The sequence below is a fragment of the Oryx dammah genome, unplaced genomic scaffold (assembly GCF_014754425.2).
Source record: "Oryx dammah isolate SB20612 unplaced genomic scaffold, SCBI_Odam_1.1 HiC_scaffold_29, whole genome shotgun sequence".
In the NCBI taxonomy this organism is placed as follows: Eukaryota; Metazoa; Chordata; class Mammalia; order Artiodactyla; family Bovidae; genus Oryx; species Oryx dammah.
Genome location: NW_024070213.1, coordinates 43,264,783 through 43,284,702, shown reverse-complemented (window position 1 = coordinate 43,284,702; position 19,920 = coordinate 43,264,783). Strand labels below are relative to the sequence as shown.

Genomic DNA, 19,920 nt, shown 5'->3' with positions numbered 1-19,920 from the left:
TGAAGCAGTTAAAGTTTAATCAGGGAAGAGTGTGCTCAGATTTGTAATGTGATGCTCACTCTGGTTGGCAGCCCTGTAGGGAGAAATGGCTGTGCCAGGCTCAAGTAGGCTTGGGGATCTAGGCATGAGAGAAGTGCAGACCAGAATTCCAGGAAAGGGGGAATAGAGAAGAATAAACCAACCCTCACATTCTAATATGACACAAGTGCCTGTGAGCACTAACTTTGTCGGGGGTACCAGGAAGGCTTCCTGGAAGAGGTGGCATCTGAGAGAGGACTTTGGGAAGGAAGGTGAGGTGGAGGCCCGCACTCCCAGCCTAGGGAATAGGTTGGGTAAAGTCTCAACAGTGAGGGGGTGCAGGCTGGGTGTGATGAGTCAGTGTATGTGAAGTAACTCCCCAAGGATGTAAGCCCCCTTTGGTGGCTGAGTCAGCACTGAGGCCCAGTCTCTGATGGAGAGCAGGTCTCTGATACCCAGCCAAGATCTGGCACCAAGAACTGACATCGAGGAAGTCCCCAGTGCCCCCCCACCTCAATCAGTGTACCCCACACACCCAGCGTCAGAGAGTGTGTACTTCCCCAGTTGTGGTACATCTGCAAAGTGAGGAAGAGGAAGTATGGGCCACAGGCCAGCCCCAGAGGGCCTGGAGGAGGAGCCTCTTCTAGAGCTGAAAGAGGCTTGGCTGGGGGCCTCCCCAGAGGCAGCTCCTGGGGACTCCTGGGACCACAGCCGAGACGAGGCTAGCTGGAGGGAAGTGAGAGGTGACCTCGGCCTGGGCCCGGTCGTGAGACCCTCCGCCACCCCTGCCCTGGACTGACAGCCATGGCCAGGGCACAGCAGCTTCGGGCTGAGAGGTGAGTGCAGGGGCGCTGCCCGCCCGGGGATCCTCACTGTTCCCGGCAGGCCTTGCAGGGCAGAGGCCCACCCTCCTGCAGCCGCTTATCAATGTCAAAAGTTGAGAGGTTGGAGTTGAGTCAGACCCCAAATACTCAGAAATACAGCCTCTGAGAACTTTTTAAAGGAAACCCCTAGTAGTGGCTCACTTCCCTCAGGCACGGATGAGGACACTGAGGCTCAGAGGGGGAGTGACTTTCCCAGGGTCATGCAGAAGTGGGTGGTGGAGTCTGGACAGGAACTCAGGTGTCTGGGGCCCAGGCTGGGCCTCGCTACTCCACACTATTCAGTAATGGGTTTTCATCTTCTGTTCAGATGGAGGCACAGAATCTGGCTGTTTTCCAGGGCTTGGCTCAAATGTCAACTCCTTCAAGAAACCTTCCTCAACAGCCCCCTCCAAACACTTGCCCTGTTTCCTTCTTCTGTGTAGTCCTTACTTCTCTGGCACAATAGTCTATATGCACTCATCTGTTTTCTTTGTCGCTGGCTCTGCAGTTAAAAGGAAGTCCCATAGGATATTTATCTCTTTTGATCATTGCTATATCCCAGGTCCATCTAGTCAAAGCTATGGTTTTTTCAGTAGTCATGCACAGATGTAAGAGCTGGGCCGTAAAAAGTGCTGAGTGCCGAAGAATTGATGCTTTTTCATTGTGGTGCTTGGAAGACTCTTGGGAGTCCCTTGGACAGCAAGGAGATCAAAACAGTCAATCCTAGAAGAAATCAACCCTGAATATTCACTGGAAGGACTGATGCTGAAGCAGAATCCACTACTTTGGCCATCTAATGTGAAGAGCCAACTGATTGGAAAAGCCTCTGATGCTGGGAAAGATCAAGGGCAGGAGAAGAAAGGAGTGGCAGAGGATGAGATGGTTCGATAGCATCACCGACTCAATGGACATGAACTTGAGCAAACTCTGGGAGATAGTGGAGGACAGGGAAGTCTGTTGTGCTGCAGTCCATGGGGTCGCAAAGAGTCGACATGACTTAGCAAGTGAACAGCAAATATCCCAGGATTTTAACAATGCCAGTACTAAGTGCTTAGTAAATGCTGCTGAGTGAGTGAGTGAACGAATGAATAACAGATGGATGGATGGATCTTTGAGCTGGAAAATGTCTTAAGATCATTCTGGACCAATCCTGTCATTGTATGGGTGAGAAAACTGAGCCCCAAGGAGAATAAAATATTCACTCAGGGTCACATGGAATGAGTGGCAAGGCTGGGGCTCTGAGCATAGCCTTGCCAGGGCCTCGCCTCGTTTCTCAGGAGTCAGTCTCTGAGTTTCTTTGGTAGGTCAGCCTGTGCTCTGAGCTGTGAGGGGACCTGAGGACATAGGGCTTGGTTCCTGCCTTTCTGGATCAGAGCCACAGATGACATCAGAAAGAGTGGTAAAAGCATGGAAGTGGCTCAGAGGGTCACTGGGGATGGGTCAGGCTGGTCTGGCCAAAGTGGGCAGCAGAGGGCCCCTGGTGGACTCTGCAGCTAGAAGTGGGGGCCGCGATGGAATTCCTGAATGTCAAATGTCAGAAGGAAGGTATGTGCGTGCACACACACACACCTCTGTGTTGCAGGAGGGGTATCAAATGCAAATGCTTGGAGGGTGATTCAGGAATGCCCTTCCAGGGATCTTCCTAGCAGTTCAGTGGTTAAGACTCTGTACTTCCACTGCAGGGTGTATGGGTTTGATCTCTGCTCAGAGATCTAAGATCTCACAGCCAAAAAAAGAAAAAAAATGGTCTTCAGGAGCCACAGAGGGTGTTGCTGAGGGCTGGGGTGAGGTTCAGGAAGGCAGGAGCCAAGCCCTATGTCCTCAGGTCCCCCCACAGATTCCAGCTCCTCCAGCCCCCAAGTCCTCAGTGGAGACTGGGCCTGGCATGTAAACCTGAACCTTCAGGAAATACCTGCTGTTTGAGGCTGGTGGCACCTCCTGTTTCTCAGGGCACGTAGGTCAGAGAGATGATGCCCAGAGCCGACCCCTCCCTCCTAGTCCTGGCCCCCTAGAAGCTGTGCTTGCCCCTTTATGGAGGAAGGGCGCCCTTCCCCCCTCTTTCATGGGGCTACGGAGCCATGCCTGGGGTCTTTCAGTCTCCCTCCACCCAGATGCCTATTTAAACGTGAGGTCTGGATGCCTATTTAAACGTGAGGTCTGGATGCCTGAGGCCGAAGTGGAGGATGTAATGGGAGGGCAGCAGATTTCCGGTAGCAGGACTTTCAAAGGCCTGAGGCATCTGAAGGTGGAAAGGACTGCTGTGGGGGCATTGAGTGCACTTTCCACAAGCATGTTTTGAGCGCCTACTGTGTGTAGGAGGCAGGAACCCTGAACTAGCTGCTTCCCCAGGGTTTTTCCACCCGTCACCCAGCCCCTCCTGTCCAGGCCTCCCAAATGGACTTTTCATGAACAATATCAATCTATGGGCCCTGAGTGGACTTCAGTTCAGAGGGGTTCTGGCTGAGGTCTCCAGGGGGCAACTCTTCTAGGGGGACTTGCTGCCCATTTTTTTGCACCCCTGCTTTTGCCTGGTGCAACAACTTCTTGGTTCAGCTCCCTGGCCCCGCCCCGCAGGCAGCCAAGCTGTTCCCATGTGGCCCACAGTGGTTGCTTTTGTTGTTGTTTAGTTGCTAAGTCGTGTCCGACTCTTTGCCACCCCAAGGACTGTAGTCCGTCAGGCTTCTCTGTCCATGGGATGTCAGGCAAGCATGCTGGAGTAGGTTGCCATTTCCTCCTCCAGGGGATCTTCCCAACCCAGGGATCTAACCCACGTCTCCCTTGTCTCCTTCAAGTCTCCTACACTGCAGGTGAATTCTTTACCGCTGAGCCACAGTGTCAGCCCACAGTGGACTTGCTGTAAAACAGACACAGGGAGTGGGCTTGCACCTCCCTGAGCACCTACTATGTGCCAGTGCTGTCCTGGGCACTGGGGATATAGCAGTGAGCAGGGTCCCTGCTCCTGTGGGGCTTTTCCAGCTACGCTTGTTACAGATGTGACCTCCAAACCCTCCTGGGATATAAATACCTCCTTGGGCCCTGTCTCAGAGTGGCGGAGGGGTCAGAGTTCAGAGAGGAGTCTTCCCAAGTCTGCTGACCTTGGCAACGTCAGAGCGAGAATTCAGATCTTCATCTTTCACCTGTACCCTCCCCTCTGAGACACACAGGTCTCCCAACATAACGCTTCCTCGCCCCACCACCCCAAGGCGGGGCACAAGCGCCCTTCATGAGCAGGCTCTGCTGGTCTCTCTGGCCTCATCCTTTGTAACTTGCCCCTTCTTGCATAGTTGAGGCCTCTGCACCCACTCTTTCTCTTGCCTGTTGTCCTGGGTCAACTCCTTTTTACCTGGTGCCACTTCTTCTGGGAAGCCCTCCCTGGTCATCCTCAGTCTGAGCACACCTTGCCCTCCTTGTAGGTACAGCATCCTTGCTTCTCCCTCTGATAACTTCACCCCCGTCTTAGAGTGTCGGCTTGGCGAGCTTTCTTGCCTGTTGCACTACTGATTCTTCGAGGGACTATAGTAATGGCTGGGCTCCTGCTGTAGCTTGAAACACTGTGGACTTTTCCTTCACAGCTTCTATGATTACTGAAATCATGTAATTATTTATCCAACTCCTCCAATCAACCATGAAACCCAGGAAGGCAGAGGCCACATCCTAGAGTTCTTAGGACAATGTGTGAGTTACAGTAGCTGCTAACAATATTATTACTGTTGTTATTATTTTAGATGGGACACTGACGCTGTGAGAGGCTGGGATTTATCTCAGTTTAACACAGCCAGCTGTTGGGAGCTTCAAACCAGGGCCAGTGTAGCAGTGACTGGGAACAAAATTCTGGAGCCAAATCCCAGTTTTTCAGTTTTTGGGACAAGTTTGTTAACCTCTGTGCCTCAGTCTGGAAAAAGGTGACACTGTCTTAGAAGGGCCCCCAGAGCTCCGTGCGCTTAGGACATCGTCAGCTGTAGTTACCATTACCTGTTTCCCTGCAAAGGGCCGTTGCTGCCCCTCCAGTTCCTTCCTGCTCCACCAGCCTCCTGCTGAAGGTGAAATAGTCGGGAGATTCACCGTCTCAGGGGAGAAAGTGGCCGAGGAAGCTTCTCCCAAGGGTGTTTGTTGCCACAGGACCCTGTGTGGAAAGTGAGTGGGGAGACTGCTTGCCTGGCAGTGGGGGGGATTTCCTGGGCCTGCCCACCGCCTGAGTCACCTCCTGTGCCAGCCTCCGGAGTCCCGAGCTAGATCCCTGCAGCCCAGGTCACGTGGGGGGCCCAGCAGGGGCTGGGACTGGTCCCTGCCGGCTCTGAGGTTCAGGCAGCCCTGCCCCCCACTCCCACCCTGTTTCCCAACTGCCGCAACAGGAACACGATTGCTGATGGCTTCTAGTTTCCTCATCTGTCTACAAACGGCTGGCCTGGGTGACCCCTAGTTGCTCCTCCCCCCTTGCCTTGGTGTTCCTTTTTCTCTTTCTCCATCTGTCCCTCTCAGTCCCCTCCTCTGCTCACGGATTGTTCTTCCCTGGGGGTTTTAACCACTAGTCACAGGGCAGAAGGTTCTTACCACTCCCACTCCAGCTGGGACCCCTTTCAACCATACTCCCTGAAGGACTCCAGAGCCACACACCAACTTTTGCAGGACCATGACCTGGGTGCCCCAGGGGCCTCTCAGATTAGCACGTCCCACAATGTGTCCATCAACCCTGCTCCCCTTCCACCCATCCTGTACGGGTAATATGTGGGTGTCACTCTTGACACTGCCCTTTCTTTCACCTCTGTATCCAAACAGTCCCCAAACCCTGCTGGTTGTAACTCTGGAATGACTCACAAATTAGCAGTGTGTCTGTTGGAAATGCTGAAGGCTGTAGAGAACAGAGGAACTGATAGTGGCTGAAACAAAGAGAGGTTTATGCTTTCACATAATGAGAAGTTCAGAGGTAGGCCACAACTGGTTCTGCCGCTCAGTGACTTCAGGACCAGAGTCCCAGAGATTCCTGTGATCATTCTCACGTTTTTGCCTCATGAATGCAATGTAGCTGCTGCAAGTCCAGATGTCACATCTGCTTTCCAGGCAGCCAGCTGGGGAAAGAGGAGGAGACCCTCCTAGCTTTGTCCATCTCTCTGGATCTTGAAGCAAACCCTCTCCCAGAGGCTCCTACAGCAGATTTCCTCTTAGGCCTTTTTGGTCAGAACAGGTCACATGGCTGCTCCTCGCTGCAAGTGGATCTGGGAAATAGCAATGGGATTATTCTGTTTGGCTCAGGCCAACTGTGATTGATCACCTTGGGGCTAGGCTTTGTCACCGAGAAAAGAACTGGAGCTTGATTAGTTAGGAAGAAGCAGAGGGCACAAAAACGGCACAGCGTCTGTTATCAGGTCTCCCTCATGTCTGTCTTCTCTTCTCATCCCCACTGTCTGGCTCAGGCCCACCTCATCTCTCAGCTGGACCACTTCAGAGCCTCCCAGTGGTACTCTGTCCCCCAGTCTCTGCCCTCCTTTTTCTCTCCACGCAGCTGCCCGAGTTGGCCTCCTAAAGCCAGAACCCTGTTGTGTTTTCGCTTTCTTCTGAAGCTGTCCATGGCTCCCTGTTGCTTACAAAATTCCTTAGCTCTGCGCTGGAGACCCTCCTCAACCTGCCTCATCTGCCTATTCAGACTCTGATCACACTCACAGCAGACTCCAACCACAACAGACTTGGTCCTCAGAGCTTTAGCACCTGCATTCACTCTGCCAGGAAGAAGGGCAGGCATTCCCCTGCTCTGGTCCTACCCAGTGGACTTCTATTCATCCTTCTAGACCTGGCTCAAATGCCACCTCCTCTGTGAGGATTTTCCCAACCTGGGTATAATGAGCCATCCTCTCTGGGAAGTAGGTGACCCAGGGCCCAGAACAGGGTGTGATAGGCAGGGGTGCTTGATGCTCTGTTCCTGAATGAATAAGGCAGCCCCAAAGCGATTTGCTAGATTCTAGTATGGTTGTTGACATGTGGCTCTGACTCCAGACGCCTGGTCTGTGTCACAGCCTGGCAGGTGAAGGGTGTTGAACAGAGAATGCTGGGTACATGGGTTCACTTGGCACAGGGCCTTGCACCTACCAGCCCCTCAATACTTCAGAATGATAACCAGCACTTCTTCTCCTCCCACCTCCCTCAGCGACTTCGACCAGCTTCCTGACGACATTGCCATCTCAGCCAACATCGCTGACATTGAGGAGAAGAGAGGCTTCACCAGCCACTTTGTAAGAGAGACCCCTGCACCCTCACCCTCTGACCTCTGAGCCTCCAATGCTTTCCTCTCCTAAGTTCTATCCTGGTGGTTCTCACCAGGGCAATTCTACCCTCCAGAAGACACTTTGCAGTAAATATCTGGAGACAGATTCTTTGACCACAACCTGGGGTGGGGCATCTACTGCGTGGCATCCAGGGATTCTGGTTCATGTCATGCAGTGCCCACGACAGGGAAATACCTCACCCCCAAAGTGATACTGAGGTCGAGAAATTATTATCTAACTCTAGGGCCTCTGGACCTCCACTGTCCTCTACCTCTGGCCTGTGAGGCCACCCCTCCCCCCGCCCCCTGTCTGCAAAACCCCAATCCCTGGCTTGCTAGCTCAGCCTGTGGTTTTTGTCCTTAGGTTTTTGTCATCGAGGTGAAGACAAAAGGGGGGTCCAAGTACCTCATCTACCGCCGCTACCGCCAGTTCTACGCCTTGCAGAGCAAGCTGGAGGAGCGCTTCGGGCGGGAGAGCAAGACCAGCCCCTTCACCTGTATCCTCCCCACGCTCCCAGGTAGGCAGCGACTGGCTGCCCCAGGTTGGAGCCCGCCGGCTCGCCTCTCCTCCCAGCTCTGTAGGTGCTGTTCGGTGCTTCTGTTTTAGCATAAACTGTTCTATTTTAGTGAAAACTATTTAATCCATGGCCCCCTCCTGCCAGTCACAGGCTGCCACCTCTAGCTCTCCGGCCTCAGAACCCTTGACCCCCGAGCCCTGGACCTCCTGTGCTCTATGACCTGCACAGCTGCCCTGCTTTAGCCATCCACCACCAGGTTTGAGCGCATCAGCCCCGGCCTCTCCTCCTGGAGACAGGGATCCCTGTGTTCCCCACGTTAAACACAAACTCATCTTCCAGCCGCTGGAGGGGAACTACCCTGTAGCTCCTCAGTCCCCTGTGGGTGCTCCTCTTTTCCTGCCCTTCTGGGACACCCTGGGGCGCACCCACTACTGCTTTTGGACGGGCCTCTCACCCTCTGCCTCCTGGCCTTCCATACCTACTCGGTCCTAACACGCACCTTGGAAAGATGCAAACTTCTCGGCTTCTTAAGGCCAGCCTTCGTGAGCCCAGCAGGAGAGAACCTTGCCTGAGTGGGGTGTAGGGTTCACGGGGTGGTCTTGGCTGTGCCTGCCCCACCCCACAGGCTGCAAAATACTCCCTGACCTTCCCTTCTTCAAGCTTCAAACCCCGCTTCCAGCTGGGGTTCCTCTCTGCCTCAGCCAGTGCCTGAGGTTCCCAGCAGCCAGCCCCAGGGAGGAAACTCACTTGTTCCGTCACCCTACCCCTTCCCCATCTCTGGGCGGCAGGGAGGAGGGTCCCTCCTGCTCTCAGCTGACCTCTCCTCCCTGACAGCTTGTCCCTCGAGACCCCTGTAGATTCACCTTCCCCTTCATCTACTGACTGTCTGCCAAGCTTCACTACGGGTGGGCTTGGTTCTCTTTCATCTTTAAGCAAAAACGTATCCTAAGTGAGCATTCTGGCCAGAAGCCTCTGTGAGCCCCAAGGGCCTTCAAAGATCTTTTCTTCCTTCCACAATAAATCTTGACTTGCTGTCTCACCTTCTCATCTTCCATCCTCTGCTCAACCCACCAGCCGGGTTTCAGCTCTTCCTGCTCTGTGAGTTCCTCTGGGGACAGTGGCCCATGACGCATTAACTCTGATCCATGGGTACAACTCAGGCCTCACCTTCCTCATCCCACTTCTTCCTCTGGGATGCTCTCTCCAAACCTCTGTGGTGCCAGCCTCTCCCAGTTCCCTTCCTGTCTCCCATGGCTCCTCCATCTCCTTACAGAGTCACCTCCTCTGGTGCTCCTGGGAAGATGGGCACCCATCGTCCTCACTTTTGTCTTCTCACTCCCCTCCCTTCCTCTTCTCTGCTGCCGCGCACAGGCAATTTGACCTGCATGCGTATGACTTTAGTTGCCCTTTACTTGCTACTAATCCCCCAGTTTCTCACTACCCCAGGCCAGTGGCCAGCAGGAGCCAGACCTATCTCACATTTGCCTTCTTGGGGGCTCTCTGACTGGGTGATTCAGAGCCCCCTGAAGTTCCCAGAGAGGACATTTGTCTTTGATCAGCATCATCAGTTTCCCTTTCCCCATAAACACTTTGTCTTGCTTTCAAGGAAGGAGTCACCCATCCACTCCTCGAATATTTACTGGTTTGGCCCTTGTTCTACACATGGCTCTTTAACCTGGGTGGCATATTGGAAGTACCTTGAGGTTAAAAGATTCTTGATGCCCGTGTTCCACCCCCAGAGATTCTGATTTAAATTCTTCTGGGGGAGTCCCATGCAGTGAGATTTTACACACTCCTTGGGTGACATGAATGCACAGCCAGACTTGAGGACTGCTGTTCCAGGTGATGAGACTGTAGCTGTGAGCAATGCAAAGATCCTGTTCTCTTGGAACTAAGAATCGTGTTTGTGTGTGTGTGTGTGTGCGTGTGTGTGCGTGTGTGTGTGCGTGTGTGTGCAGGAAAAGGCAATAGATAAACAGTTAAAACAAGAAAAGTATCAGCTGACGATAGTACAACAGAGAATGCACATTGGATGGTGGCCCCAGAGCGCCGTGGCCCGATGAGCCGGAGGAGCACTGAGCTAGCGGGAAGGGCTCCTGCCTCTGGTGGGCAGCTCCGAGCCTGGAGACAATGCTGTTGGACCAGATTTTCGGGACAGCTCTACAGCTCTTTGTGTTTCCTCAGCCAAAGTCTATGTGGGTGTGAAACAGGAGATCGCCGAGATGCGAATACCTGCCCTCAACGCCTACATGAAGGTAAGGCGGGGCTAGGCCATGTGGCTCCTGGAAGGGGACAGGGTGCTGAGCACAGGGAGGGGCCCAGGTGCCATCCCTGAGAGTGGCTTTGGGAACTGGGGCTGGTTCTCCTGCTCTGATGGCCCTTATCTTCAATTCTGAAAGGCCAGGCCTGGAGAGAGAAACAGGACATGTTCTCAGGGTTCCAGGGGATGGGGCAGGAGCAGTGGAGAAGATTCAGGAAGCTACACCTTGAACTGACTAATGGCTGTGCTGAGCCTCCTGGTACAGAGGAGAAGAATAAGATCCAATGCCTGCCCCAAGGTCCCCACTGTCTCATGGGAATACAGACAGATGAAGAACGGCCTGTATAACAGGGGCATGGCAAACCAGGGCCCGAGCTTTCTCACATAGCACTTACATATGAACAGGACACAGGCTGGATTTTAGTGGCATCCATGGGCCTTGGACAGATGCCCTTATGTATTCCCCAACGTGTAAACTGTCTGCGTCCTCAGGAGATGGGAGCACAGAGGAAGGAGCATCTTACAGACAGACCCAAGGCTGGTTAGGAAAGCCTTACACCAATTAAAGTTGTGCAAGAAATGGATAGCGTTACTAGGGTAGTGAGCATCCCATCACTAGAGGTATACAAGACATGGCTTGATGGCAACCTTAGGAAACTGGAGAAGGCAGCCCTCTTCAGAGCCGAGAGGCATCTTCAGAGACAGTGAGATCACCCCTTCCTCTCCTACTCTTACGGGAAAAGAGCGCTGAGCTAGGAGTCTCTTTGGTCTTTGCTCTGTCATTCCCTGGGTGATTTAGGGTTAATTGTTCATCCTGTCTAGGTCTCAGTTTTCTTGCCTATGAAATGAGGTGGTGCCCCCAACTGTCTGGTTTCATGGGAGGGGACTGATATTGAGAAAAGGACAGAAAAGTGCTTTGTAAACTGTGAACCTGCCTCCAGAATGTGAGACAACATGACTCCTAATGGAGTGAGGGGTCAGGAGTGCGGAGAGGGAAGCGGAAGGGAGCAGGTGGCTGGTTTGCCCTCCCCAGCGGCTGCAGGAATCCTGGGCTCTGGGTGGAGAACAGGTAGGGTAGGAAGGCACCTGGGCTCCAGCACTGGTGGCATCTCCCCTCCAGGGGGCGCTGTGACAGCTGCTCCTTCAGGGTGGCTGGCTCCTCCAGTCTCCAGCAGGGCTGGAAGGAGCCGGAGCTGGGAGGGGTGTGGAGCTGGAGCTCTTCACTCTTCACCTGGTCTTGGCAACCAGCAGCCTGGAGAATCTCATCTCTAGCTGTCTGTGTCTGAGTGGGTCCCCTGAAGCCACGAGGTCAATCAGTGCTATGGTAACCCCACCCTGGGCTTGAAACATTCAGAGACGGGAGGGAGCTCATTACCACTCTCCCTGACCCAGGCTGCTCATCCATTGTTGGACAGCTATTAGAAAAGCCCGGCTTCCTGTGACTTCTACTCACTGGTCTCACATCTGTCCTCATTAAGAATAGGGTTCATGTGATAACGACAATTGCCTGGAACCAGGTGGAGTACAACTAGGAGGCTGTTGATATATCCATGCATTTGTTGGATAAATGGCTTATTTAATTCTCTCAATAACCTGTGAGTTCAGTACTCTTATTCCTATTTTAAAGTGGGGAAATGGAGGCACAGAGATGTAGAGTCACTCCCTTGGTGTCACAGAGCATTTAGTAAGTAGCATGGGGTTTGAACACATATTTCTGTGACTCCAGGATTTTGCTCTTATCCACTGTACTGTGTTGGAATAAAAGTAATAGAAACAATGATAACATTCAGCTTGGATGGGGCCTTTGCTAGATGCCTGTTCCAAGTGTTTTGCACGAATTCACTTTTTTAGTCCTTCCACAGTTCTACAAGGGAGGTACCCTCACCCCCATTGTATTAATGAACACACAGAGGCATCCTTGCCCAAGGTCACCTAGATGAGTGGCAGATTCTGTCCCAGGCACAGCCTGGCTCTATCTGTGCCCTTGTGCTCATCTCTGGGCTGCCCTCTCCCATCCTCCCCATAGAACAACTGTGCCTTTTCTAGGCTCTGAGTTTGCAGTCCATCTGGGATGGAGTTCCCGGCCTCCCTCCACCCTGCCATCCCCAGGGGGTTTTCTGGGGCGGGGGGCTCTGGGTGCCTCTGGAGCTGTAGCACCCAAAGCCAACTGCAGTGCTCCTGGGGACCTGTGCAGTGGACAGCTTGGAGGGATGACCCCGCCGGGTTCTGGGTGCTCTGCATCTTCACAGCTTGAGGATCATTGCATCGTGGGTGTTGCAACCAGCACCAGATAATCAGTCTCAACCCTACCACTTCCTAGATCTGCCCACTGACCTGGGCGCTTTCCCACTCTGATCCTATAATACGACATACAGTATCAGGAAGCAACATTTAGGTGGCAATATCACCAAGTGTTGTTAATGGGGTTTATCTGGGAGGTACTTCCCCCACCATTGTCTCATTCTGACCTAAGGGATGAGCTTCGGTGACAGATGGCTCTGGGTGACCAGCTCTGTTGCTCACTAGGCTGTGCGACCCTGGGCAGGTCCCTTCACCTCTCTGACCCTCACTCCCAGCTCATTGTGAGAGGGAGCGAGGTCACACAGTGTGGCGCTCAGGGCAGCACCTGAACAGTCACCACCGCATCATGTCATCTGTTGTGTCTGGAGGCCTGTGGGTCTTTTCCAAACGAGCTCTTCTCAAGTTAGCTGGTCCCTCCTGACCTTGAACCTGGGGGTAGATCTTGTGACATGTTTCATTCACCCTGTTGAAATTTCAAAATATATCTTGTTTCTTTATCACGCAGAGAATGCATTAATGGCCAGGGAATAGTGTGTGTGTGGGGGGTGGTGGTGGTGGGGGAGTGGGGATGGAGCTACGGGGTTGGGATGCCAAGACTGCTGACCCCCGACCTGTCCTGCCTTCTCTGCAAACGCAGCACCTCCTCAGCCTGCCCATCTGGGTGCTTATGGACGAGGACGTTCGCATCTTCTTCTACCAGTCATCCTACGACGCCGAGCAGGTGCCTCAGGCGCTCCGGCGGCTCCGCCCGCGCACTCGGAGAGTGTAAGTGATGGGCCCCGTGCTCCCAACGGCCCTGGGCCACCTGCTGCTGACCGGGTGGGCTGTCCTGGAGGCCCCTGCCGCGAAGGCACTTTATCCCCTGAAAGAAGGAAAGGCATAGACACTGGTTCTCTTGTCTGAGCCCTCCAGGGTGGTTTGGGTTGTTAGGTAAGCTTGGAAAATCAAGCGTAGGCCTGGACGGACAGAAAGTGGGTGCGTTTTGATGTGTGACACTTCGGGCCAGAGGACAGGGGCTGTGACGGGAAGAGCTTGTTGCCATGGTAACCACTGGCGATGGCCCGAGGGCACTGGGTGCTTGGGGTGGGGAGAGTGGGGAAGGGAGGAGGAATGGTCCTGTCTGCAAACATTCTTCCCATCATCGCCTGGGACGCCTTGTCCCTGGTTAGTTTTAATTCCATGGGGCCGGCTGTGGCTCCTGGTGTATCACACTGGCCACCAGGGGACGCTGCTGCTCACTCCCTTATTCTAAAGGGCCCACAGCTCCCTCTGGCCCCTTCTAAGCAGGGGGGGGAAATAAATCACTGAAAATTCAAGCCGATGAAATAGAGCTGCTGCTGCTAAGAATCCCAGGACAAGGCTCCTGAGCCCCACCTGCCCATCCAGCTCCTCCCTCTGTTCCGGCCAGTGTCTCCGAGTGTCCTCTCCAAGTCGTGCCTGGCCATTTCCCACAGGCACCCAGGCAAGGTGTGGCCTGAATTCCAGCTGTGCCCCACAGCAGCCCTAGGTCCTGGAGTGGAGCTCAGCACTTTCTGAAGCCCATTTCCTCAGCCGGAAGATTAGGGGTTGAGTGTGGGGAGTAACGGGAAAGAGTTGGCAAGCTATGGCCCTAAGCAAATGTTTATCTGAGCCTCTGCTTTCTGGTCCACAGAGGGGGGTGCAGTCCCTCCTCCAGGGCAATGAGAGCTGGGGGTAGCATGCTGGCACAGAGAAGCAATTGTAGCTGCATCTTTAACTCCTCTGCTGAGGCCCTACTCTGGGCACAGAAGCAGGAAGGATGACAAGCCTCTCTTCTCTCTCCACAGAAAAAGCGAGTCCCCACAAGCTGCTGGCATTGACCGCATGGCAGCTCCACGAGCAGAGGTACCCTCCCACCTCACCACTGGGAAGCAGCCTGGCTCCATCTCCAGCCCCTGAGCCTGTCCTGCTGGTGCCCACTATGTGCCTAGGGTGGGGGTTAGGTACAGGGCAGGCGGGGAGGGGAGGGAAAGGCCCACAGCCTCAGCCTCAGACACCTCAGAACCCCCAGCCAGAACAGGGGAGGGCCTGTGATGAGCACACAGAGGCAGAGGGTACCAGCCAGCCAGCATTCATTCAGCAGGCTCAGCCCCGCCTTGGGTACCAAAGCTTCAGAGGTGACTTAGACCAGGCCCTGTCCTCAAGGGGTTCACTGCTCCCCAGGGACACACTCTTAAACATGGGCATTTCAAAATCAATGTGGTCAATGCCCTGGGGACTATGGGGGTACAGGAGTCCCCAGTGAGGCCTGGGAGATGAGGAAGTTACCAAGTCTGGGGAGTTTGAACCCTTCCCTCTCTTGCTCATGCCCCCAGGCTTGGAAAGAGCACCTGCTCTGGAGTCAGGAAGACCTGGGTTCTAAACCTGGCTTCTCCCTAACAAATAGAGTGGAGCATCAGAAAGTCACTCATCCTCCCTGAGCCTCGGGTTCCTGATCTGTTAAATGTGACACTGGAGAATGTAAAGCACTGTAGTAGGAACTTGGTGAATGTTTCCTCCCTCCTTCCTTACCATTTTCTTCTCCCAGGCCCTGTTTGATTTCACTGGGAACAGCAAACATGAGCTGAATTTCAAAGTTGGAGATGTGATCTTCCTTCTCAGTCGGATCAATAAAGACTGGCTGGAGGTAAGTTTGGAGGTGAGCATGGAGGTGAGACTGAAGATGAGGAGGAAGTGAGGTTGCAGGTAAGTTGGAGGTGAAGTCGTTTTGATTCTGTGAGAGATCAGAGAAAGAGGAGGGATCTGAGACGGCCCCAGGGAAAAAATGCTGTCCAAAGGTGTAGATCGGGGAAGCCTGAGGAAATATTGTGTGTGTGACTGAAGCAGAAGATTCTGGCACCTACACTTGCCTCTGACCCCATCAGTGGTCACATTAGAAAGTCAGTTAACCCTCTGAGTTTCATTTCTTGTTCTGTAACGGGGTCTCTCAGCCTGTTCACTCTGACACGTGGGAGCAGGCAGTTCTCTGTTGGGGTGCACCCCTGTGCACTGTGGGGTGTTTAATGGTGACCTTGGCATCCATCTGTTGGATGCCAGTAGCACCCCTCCAGCTGCAGCAGTCAAGTGTGTCCCCAGACCTCTGGCCCCAGAAGGCAGAATCACGCCCAGTTGGAGACGTGCTGTTTGTAATTGGGTAAAGTTACTCACCACTCAGGGGTGAAAGTGAGGTGGGAGACTCACTTGAACTCCAGCATCTGACGTCACATCCTAGCTGTTTTTAGCTAGCTTTGTGACTTTGGGAAACTTACTCAACCGCATGATTTCCTCTCCCGTAAATGGAGATAACCCTGGCTGTTTCTTCATAGGTTTCTGGGAAGGGTTGAAGGAGACGCAGCTGTTCAGGGCTCGGCCCATATAGGGCCTGGGTGTGTGGCATCTTGGCCACGCTTTGTCCCTGCCAGCAGCAAGCATGGTCCTTACAGAGGCTCAGAGCACAACTGAAGATGGAGCGGGTATCACCGAGTGGGAAGTCCTGGCCTCGTGCAGCCTTTTGGATTAAGTCCTCTTGTTATGAAAGATTCCCTTTTCTCAGGGCTCCTGAAGCAGTGTGTGAAGGAGCTTATGGAACAGGTCCCGAGGCAGGGCCAGCCGCCAGGGGTCCGGGAACCACTGAGGGAAGGGGACGGTCCCTGGCACCCAGGGGCTGGAGAGGAGTATGGGCCAACTGTTCATCTCACAACTTGGTTTGATTTTTACCCCAGTCCCGCAGCTCTGTCTCAGGTACTCACGAGCTCTGACAGCTGAAGGGTATTGCTGGGTCATTCTCCAGAAACAGGAAATGTTTGTTGACTTCTTGTTTTCTAGAAGGTTCTGTGGGTCAGTATGCTAACTGACTTCTGGCTTCAGATGGATGGGAGGGTTAGGGGAAGGGCAAGGGAACTACCTCAGCCTCAGTTTATATGTCTGTAAAAGAGGCTGGAACAGTATGTCTTCCATAGGGTTATGAAGATTAAGAGAACAGGGGGACAAAGCACAGCGATGGCTAGGTCTTGGCTGGATTTAGCAGAGAGGCCTGGCTGGAGGGAGAATTCTGGTTGTTTGGTCTAGAGCAGGTGGTGTCCATGGATGGATGAATGAATGAATGGGCCCCGACTCTAACCCCTCTCCCTCCCCATCCCGTTTTCCTCCTGGACACCTACCACCATATGACTGCTCGTAAAGTTCACCTGGTTACCTGTGCCTTGTCTGGAGCACAGTGGAAGCTCCAGGGGGGAGGGCAGAGATTTCCACCCTTCTGAGTACCCAGAGCCTACCCCTTAGCTGGCACTCAATAAGTAGCCAAGTGAATGACTGAGTGAGTGAATAAATGAATGAGATGAAAGCAGGTTTCCAGATAAATTCAGGTCTTGACTTGTTCAAAAATGGATGTCTTGGGGTGAACAGCTTGGTGACCTTGCCCACTTTTTCTCTTTCTTCTGCATAAGGGGACCCAGACCTTGTCTGCCTTTCCCCATCATTATAAACGGGCAGGACCCCGAGACATGGCCCTGCTGCCTCTCCCGGCACCCACAGGGCAGTGTCTTCTTTCTTCCCTCAGGGCACTGTCCGGGGAACCACAGGCATCTTCCCAGTGTCCTTTGTGAAGATCCTCAAGGATTTCCCAGAGGAGGAAGACCCCACCAACTGGCTACGCTGCTACTACTACGAGGACACAATCAGCACCATCAAGTTGGTGGCCCGCTGGGAGGGAGGGATCTGTCCAGCCTCCCTGGCCCTCCCCAACCCCACCCTACCCTTGGGCTCCAAGACCCAAACCGGATCACATGTCCCCCGACCAAACACACACACCTGAAAACCCGCAGTGGCTCCCACCATCCTCCAGATAAGTCATACCCCGTCACAAGACGTCAAGGTCCAGTGTGACCTGGCCAGCCTCGTTCCCTTGTCCCCCTCCTGGCCGGCTGCCTCCTTACTCCTGCCCACTCTCTCCTTAGGGACATTGCAGTGGAGGAGGACCTCAGCAGCACCCCTCTCTTCAAGGACTTGCTGGAGCTCATGAGGTGAGGGGCTAGGGTGGGAGTTTTGAGGGGCATCAGACACCCTGCAGCAGAGAACAGAGGGAGGAACACAGCACATTCAAGGACTGGGCGTTTTGTGTCTATTTCACCTTTTTGTTTTATCCACAGCCCAGCCCTGCAGGCTGGGTATCAGCTCACCACATTAGCGATGAGGGGGGAGGGGTGCTGCAGAGAGGTAAAGGGGCTTGCGGTTTGTGGGCCTGGGTTTGCTGAAGTTTTTCTAAGTCAAAACCTTGGACTTGAACCCTCCTCCATCAGGGAACCACCACCTCCCAAGACCCAGTTATGAACAGTTGCGTTACAGAAGGGAAATGGCATTGTTATATTCCTGACTGTAAAAGTAATATCTATTCATTATTTTTTAAAAAGAATGTCAGAAGTCATGGAAAAGCATAAAGAAGTGAAATCGCCTCATTTTTACTCCTCTCATTATCTGACGTGCATTCATATTTCTTCAGCTCACACCCCACCTGCACCCCACTCCCCATAATTTTATCATTTAGTTGGCTTCAGAGCATTGTTCTGTGGCTGTACCATAAAGCAGCTATCTCCTTTTGTTGGCATTTAAGTTATCTTCCACTTTTTTACTATACTACTGTGAATAGTGCTGTGATTCGCCTATTTGATGTCTTGCCTGATTATTTCCTTAGGATGATTTTCTAGAAGTGAGATTTGGGGATCAAGGTGTTTGCAAGTCAGATAGAGCTTCTGACCCATTTTGTCAGATTTACCAGTGGAAAGTTTGAATGGCTGTTCACCCGTCTGCCTGTACCCAGATCAGACACTTCCAGTCCTTCATGAGTTCTTTGTGGCCACACACAGGGCTGTCTCAGAGGCTTTATCCTCCTCTACTCTGTGCTCAATAAAACCCACTTCTCTTCCCCATGACAGTTCTTAAGTCTTCTGCACACTATAAGACATTTCAAGCTGTTCCACGAATTTATTGTGAAAGTCCCAGTTTCCCCTGGAGGTCTCAGTTTCCCCATCTGTACAATGGGAGATTGGGCCACTCGGATGATAGAACCAGTGTCCGTCTCTGACCTCTTCCAATTCTTAGATCCTGGCCCTAAATCTCCCTCCATCCCCTCTCCCTGCTCCCACACCTAGGCCTAAAGGCTGCTGGACCTTTCCCAAACCCCGATCTCTCCTATCCAGGCGGGAGTTCCAGAGAGAGGACATCGCCCTCAACTACCGGGATGCTGAGGGGGACCTGGTTCGGCTGTTGTCGGATGAGGACGTGAGGCTCATGGTGAAGCGGGCCCGAGGTCTCCCCTCCCAGAAGCGTCTCTTCCCCTGGAAGCTGCACGTCACCCAGGAGGACAACTACAAGGTCTACAATACGGTCCCCTGAGCCAGTGGTGTCCCTGGGGCAGTGAGGGGACTCCTGGCAAAGAGCCCTCCGAGGGGATTAGGACCAAGAAAGGCTGGGTGTGTGGGACAGACTTCCTGGTTCTGAGTTGGACAGACCTGCTGACCTTGGCTTGTACATTTGGTCTCTGAATTAAATAAACCATTTCATCTCAAAGGGCTAGGCTGAGGAAGAGAATGTCTTTGGAAGAAAGAGGAGAGGAAGTAAAAACCCATTCATGAGTATCACTGAGGGATCATTTATATACAGAAGAGGGCCCTGGCTTTGAGCCTCTAATTCAGCCACCTGTTTCCTCACCCTGTCCCCTTGTGTGGGGAAACCCAGTGACACCCCTGTCCCTTCTGGTCACTCCTTTTTAAACCCTTTCCTAGGAGTAACCACTTGCCTCATGGAAGTCATCTTTCCCTGGGTACCCTCTGAGTCAGGCCAACACCAAGCCCTCTGTGTGACCAAAGTCAGGGGCTTTCTCTGCCCTCTTATTCCTGCTACTCTGCAGAAGGGCAGAGACCTGAGTTGTGGTATTGGTGGTCTTCATTGTAAGTAAGGGGTGAAGGGAGGGTGGACTCTGGCCCCTCTGGGGAGGAAGAAGAAACAGAATGGCAGGATCTCCCTCCGTGAGCTGAAGCCTTTTCTCTCCTAAGCAGCCAAAATGTCAGTAGATATCACCTTCAGTAAGACTGCAGGAGGAGCTTGGCAGACCCCTCTTCTCAGTGAAACAAACATTTAACTGATTAAAAAGTACTAAAAACCAACCATTGAAAGTTGAGAGGCCCTACTGCTACAGCACAATGAGACCCTAGATAGCATGCACTCTTTGAAGAATCATGATGCTAAGAAGAAGCAGGGGGTTCTCCAATGATCCTCCCATACCACTACCCACCCCTGCTGAAAAAAAAAAAAAATCCCATGATAAGACCTGGGGTCAGAACCCACAGACTCTGGGAGGATGTTCTGGAATGCAGAAGCAGTGCTACTGTTAGAATGCTGAGGCCCAGGGAGGCCATGGCATAAAGAGCATGGACCAGGGGCTCTTGTGCTAGATCAAGGCCTAGGGGTAAAGGATGAGGTGATTCCGAGAGAGTGGTATCCCTGCCTCTAAGCAGAAAAAAGTCCCCTCTGGAGTGAAGTGTTCCCAGTTAGGCTGACTGGAGCCACTTGAATTAAAATGCAATAAAATCTCCTTGTCAAAGATCACTGAATCTCTGTGAGTGACAATAGGCAGTGAGAATAAATGATAGCTTTAGACTCCCAGGGTCTGCAGATTATTGAACTCCATGGCTAAAGTGTTCAAAGAAATAA

The 19,920-nt window shown here is 53.0% G+C and overlaps 1 protein-coding gene across 1 annotated transcript; it reads left to right on the top strand.

Moving 5' to 3' along the window:
• Positions 1 to 654: 654 nt before the first annotated feature.
• LOC120858568 (neutrophil cytosol factor 4) lies at positions 655 to 18,779 on the top strand. Its single transcript, XM_040234706.1, has 10 exons — positions 655 to 854; positions 7,021 to 7,105; positions 7,502 to 7,655; positions 9,840 to 9,910; positions 12,854 to 12,981; positions 14,022 to 14,079; positions 14,762 to 14,860; positions 16,772 to 16,902; positions 17,169 to 17,234; positions 18,408 to 18,779. Exons 1-10 carry the CDS (start codon positions 823 to 825, stop codon positions 18,601 to 18,603), a joined length of 1,020 nt encoding a protein of 339 aa, XP_040090640.1. The 5' UTR covers positions 655 to 822; the 3' UTR covers positions 18,604 to 18,779.
• The last annotated feature ends 1,141 nt before the right edge of the window (positions 18,780 to 19,920 follow it).

Excerpts from the sequence above, each read along its gene's own strand:
- LOC120858568 (XM_040234706.1), top strand. The coding sequence starts at position 823 with ATGGCCAGGGCACAGCAGCTTCGGGCTGAGAG. Across the intron at positions 9,911-12,853 it reads CCCTCAACGCCTACATGAAG|CACCTCCTCAGCCTGCCCAT; the intron begins GTAAGGCGGGGC and ends CTGCAAACGCAG. Across the intron at positions 12,982-14,021 it reads CGCCCGCGCACTCGGAGAGT|AAAAAGCGAGTCCCCACAAG; the intron begins GTAAGTGATGGG and ends CTCTCTCCACAG.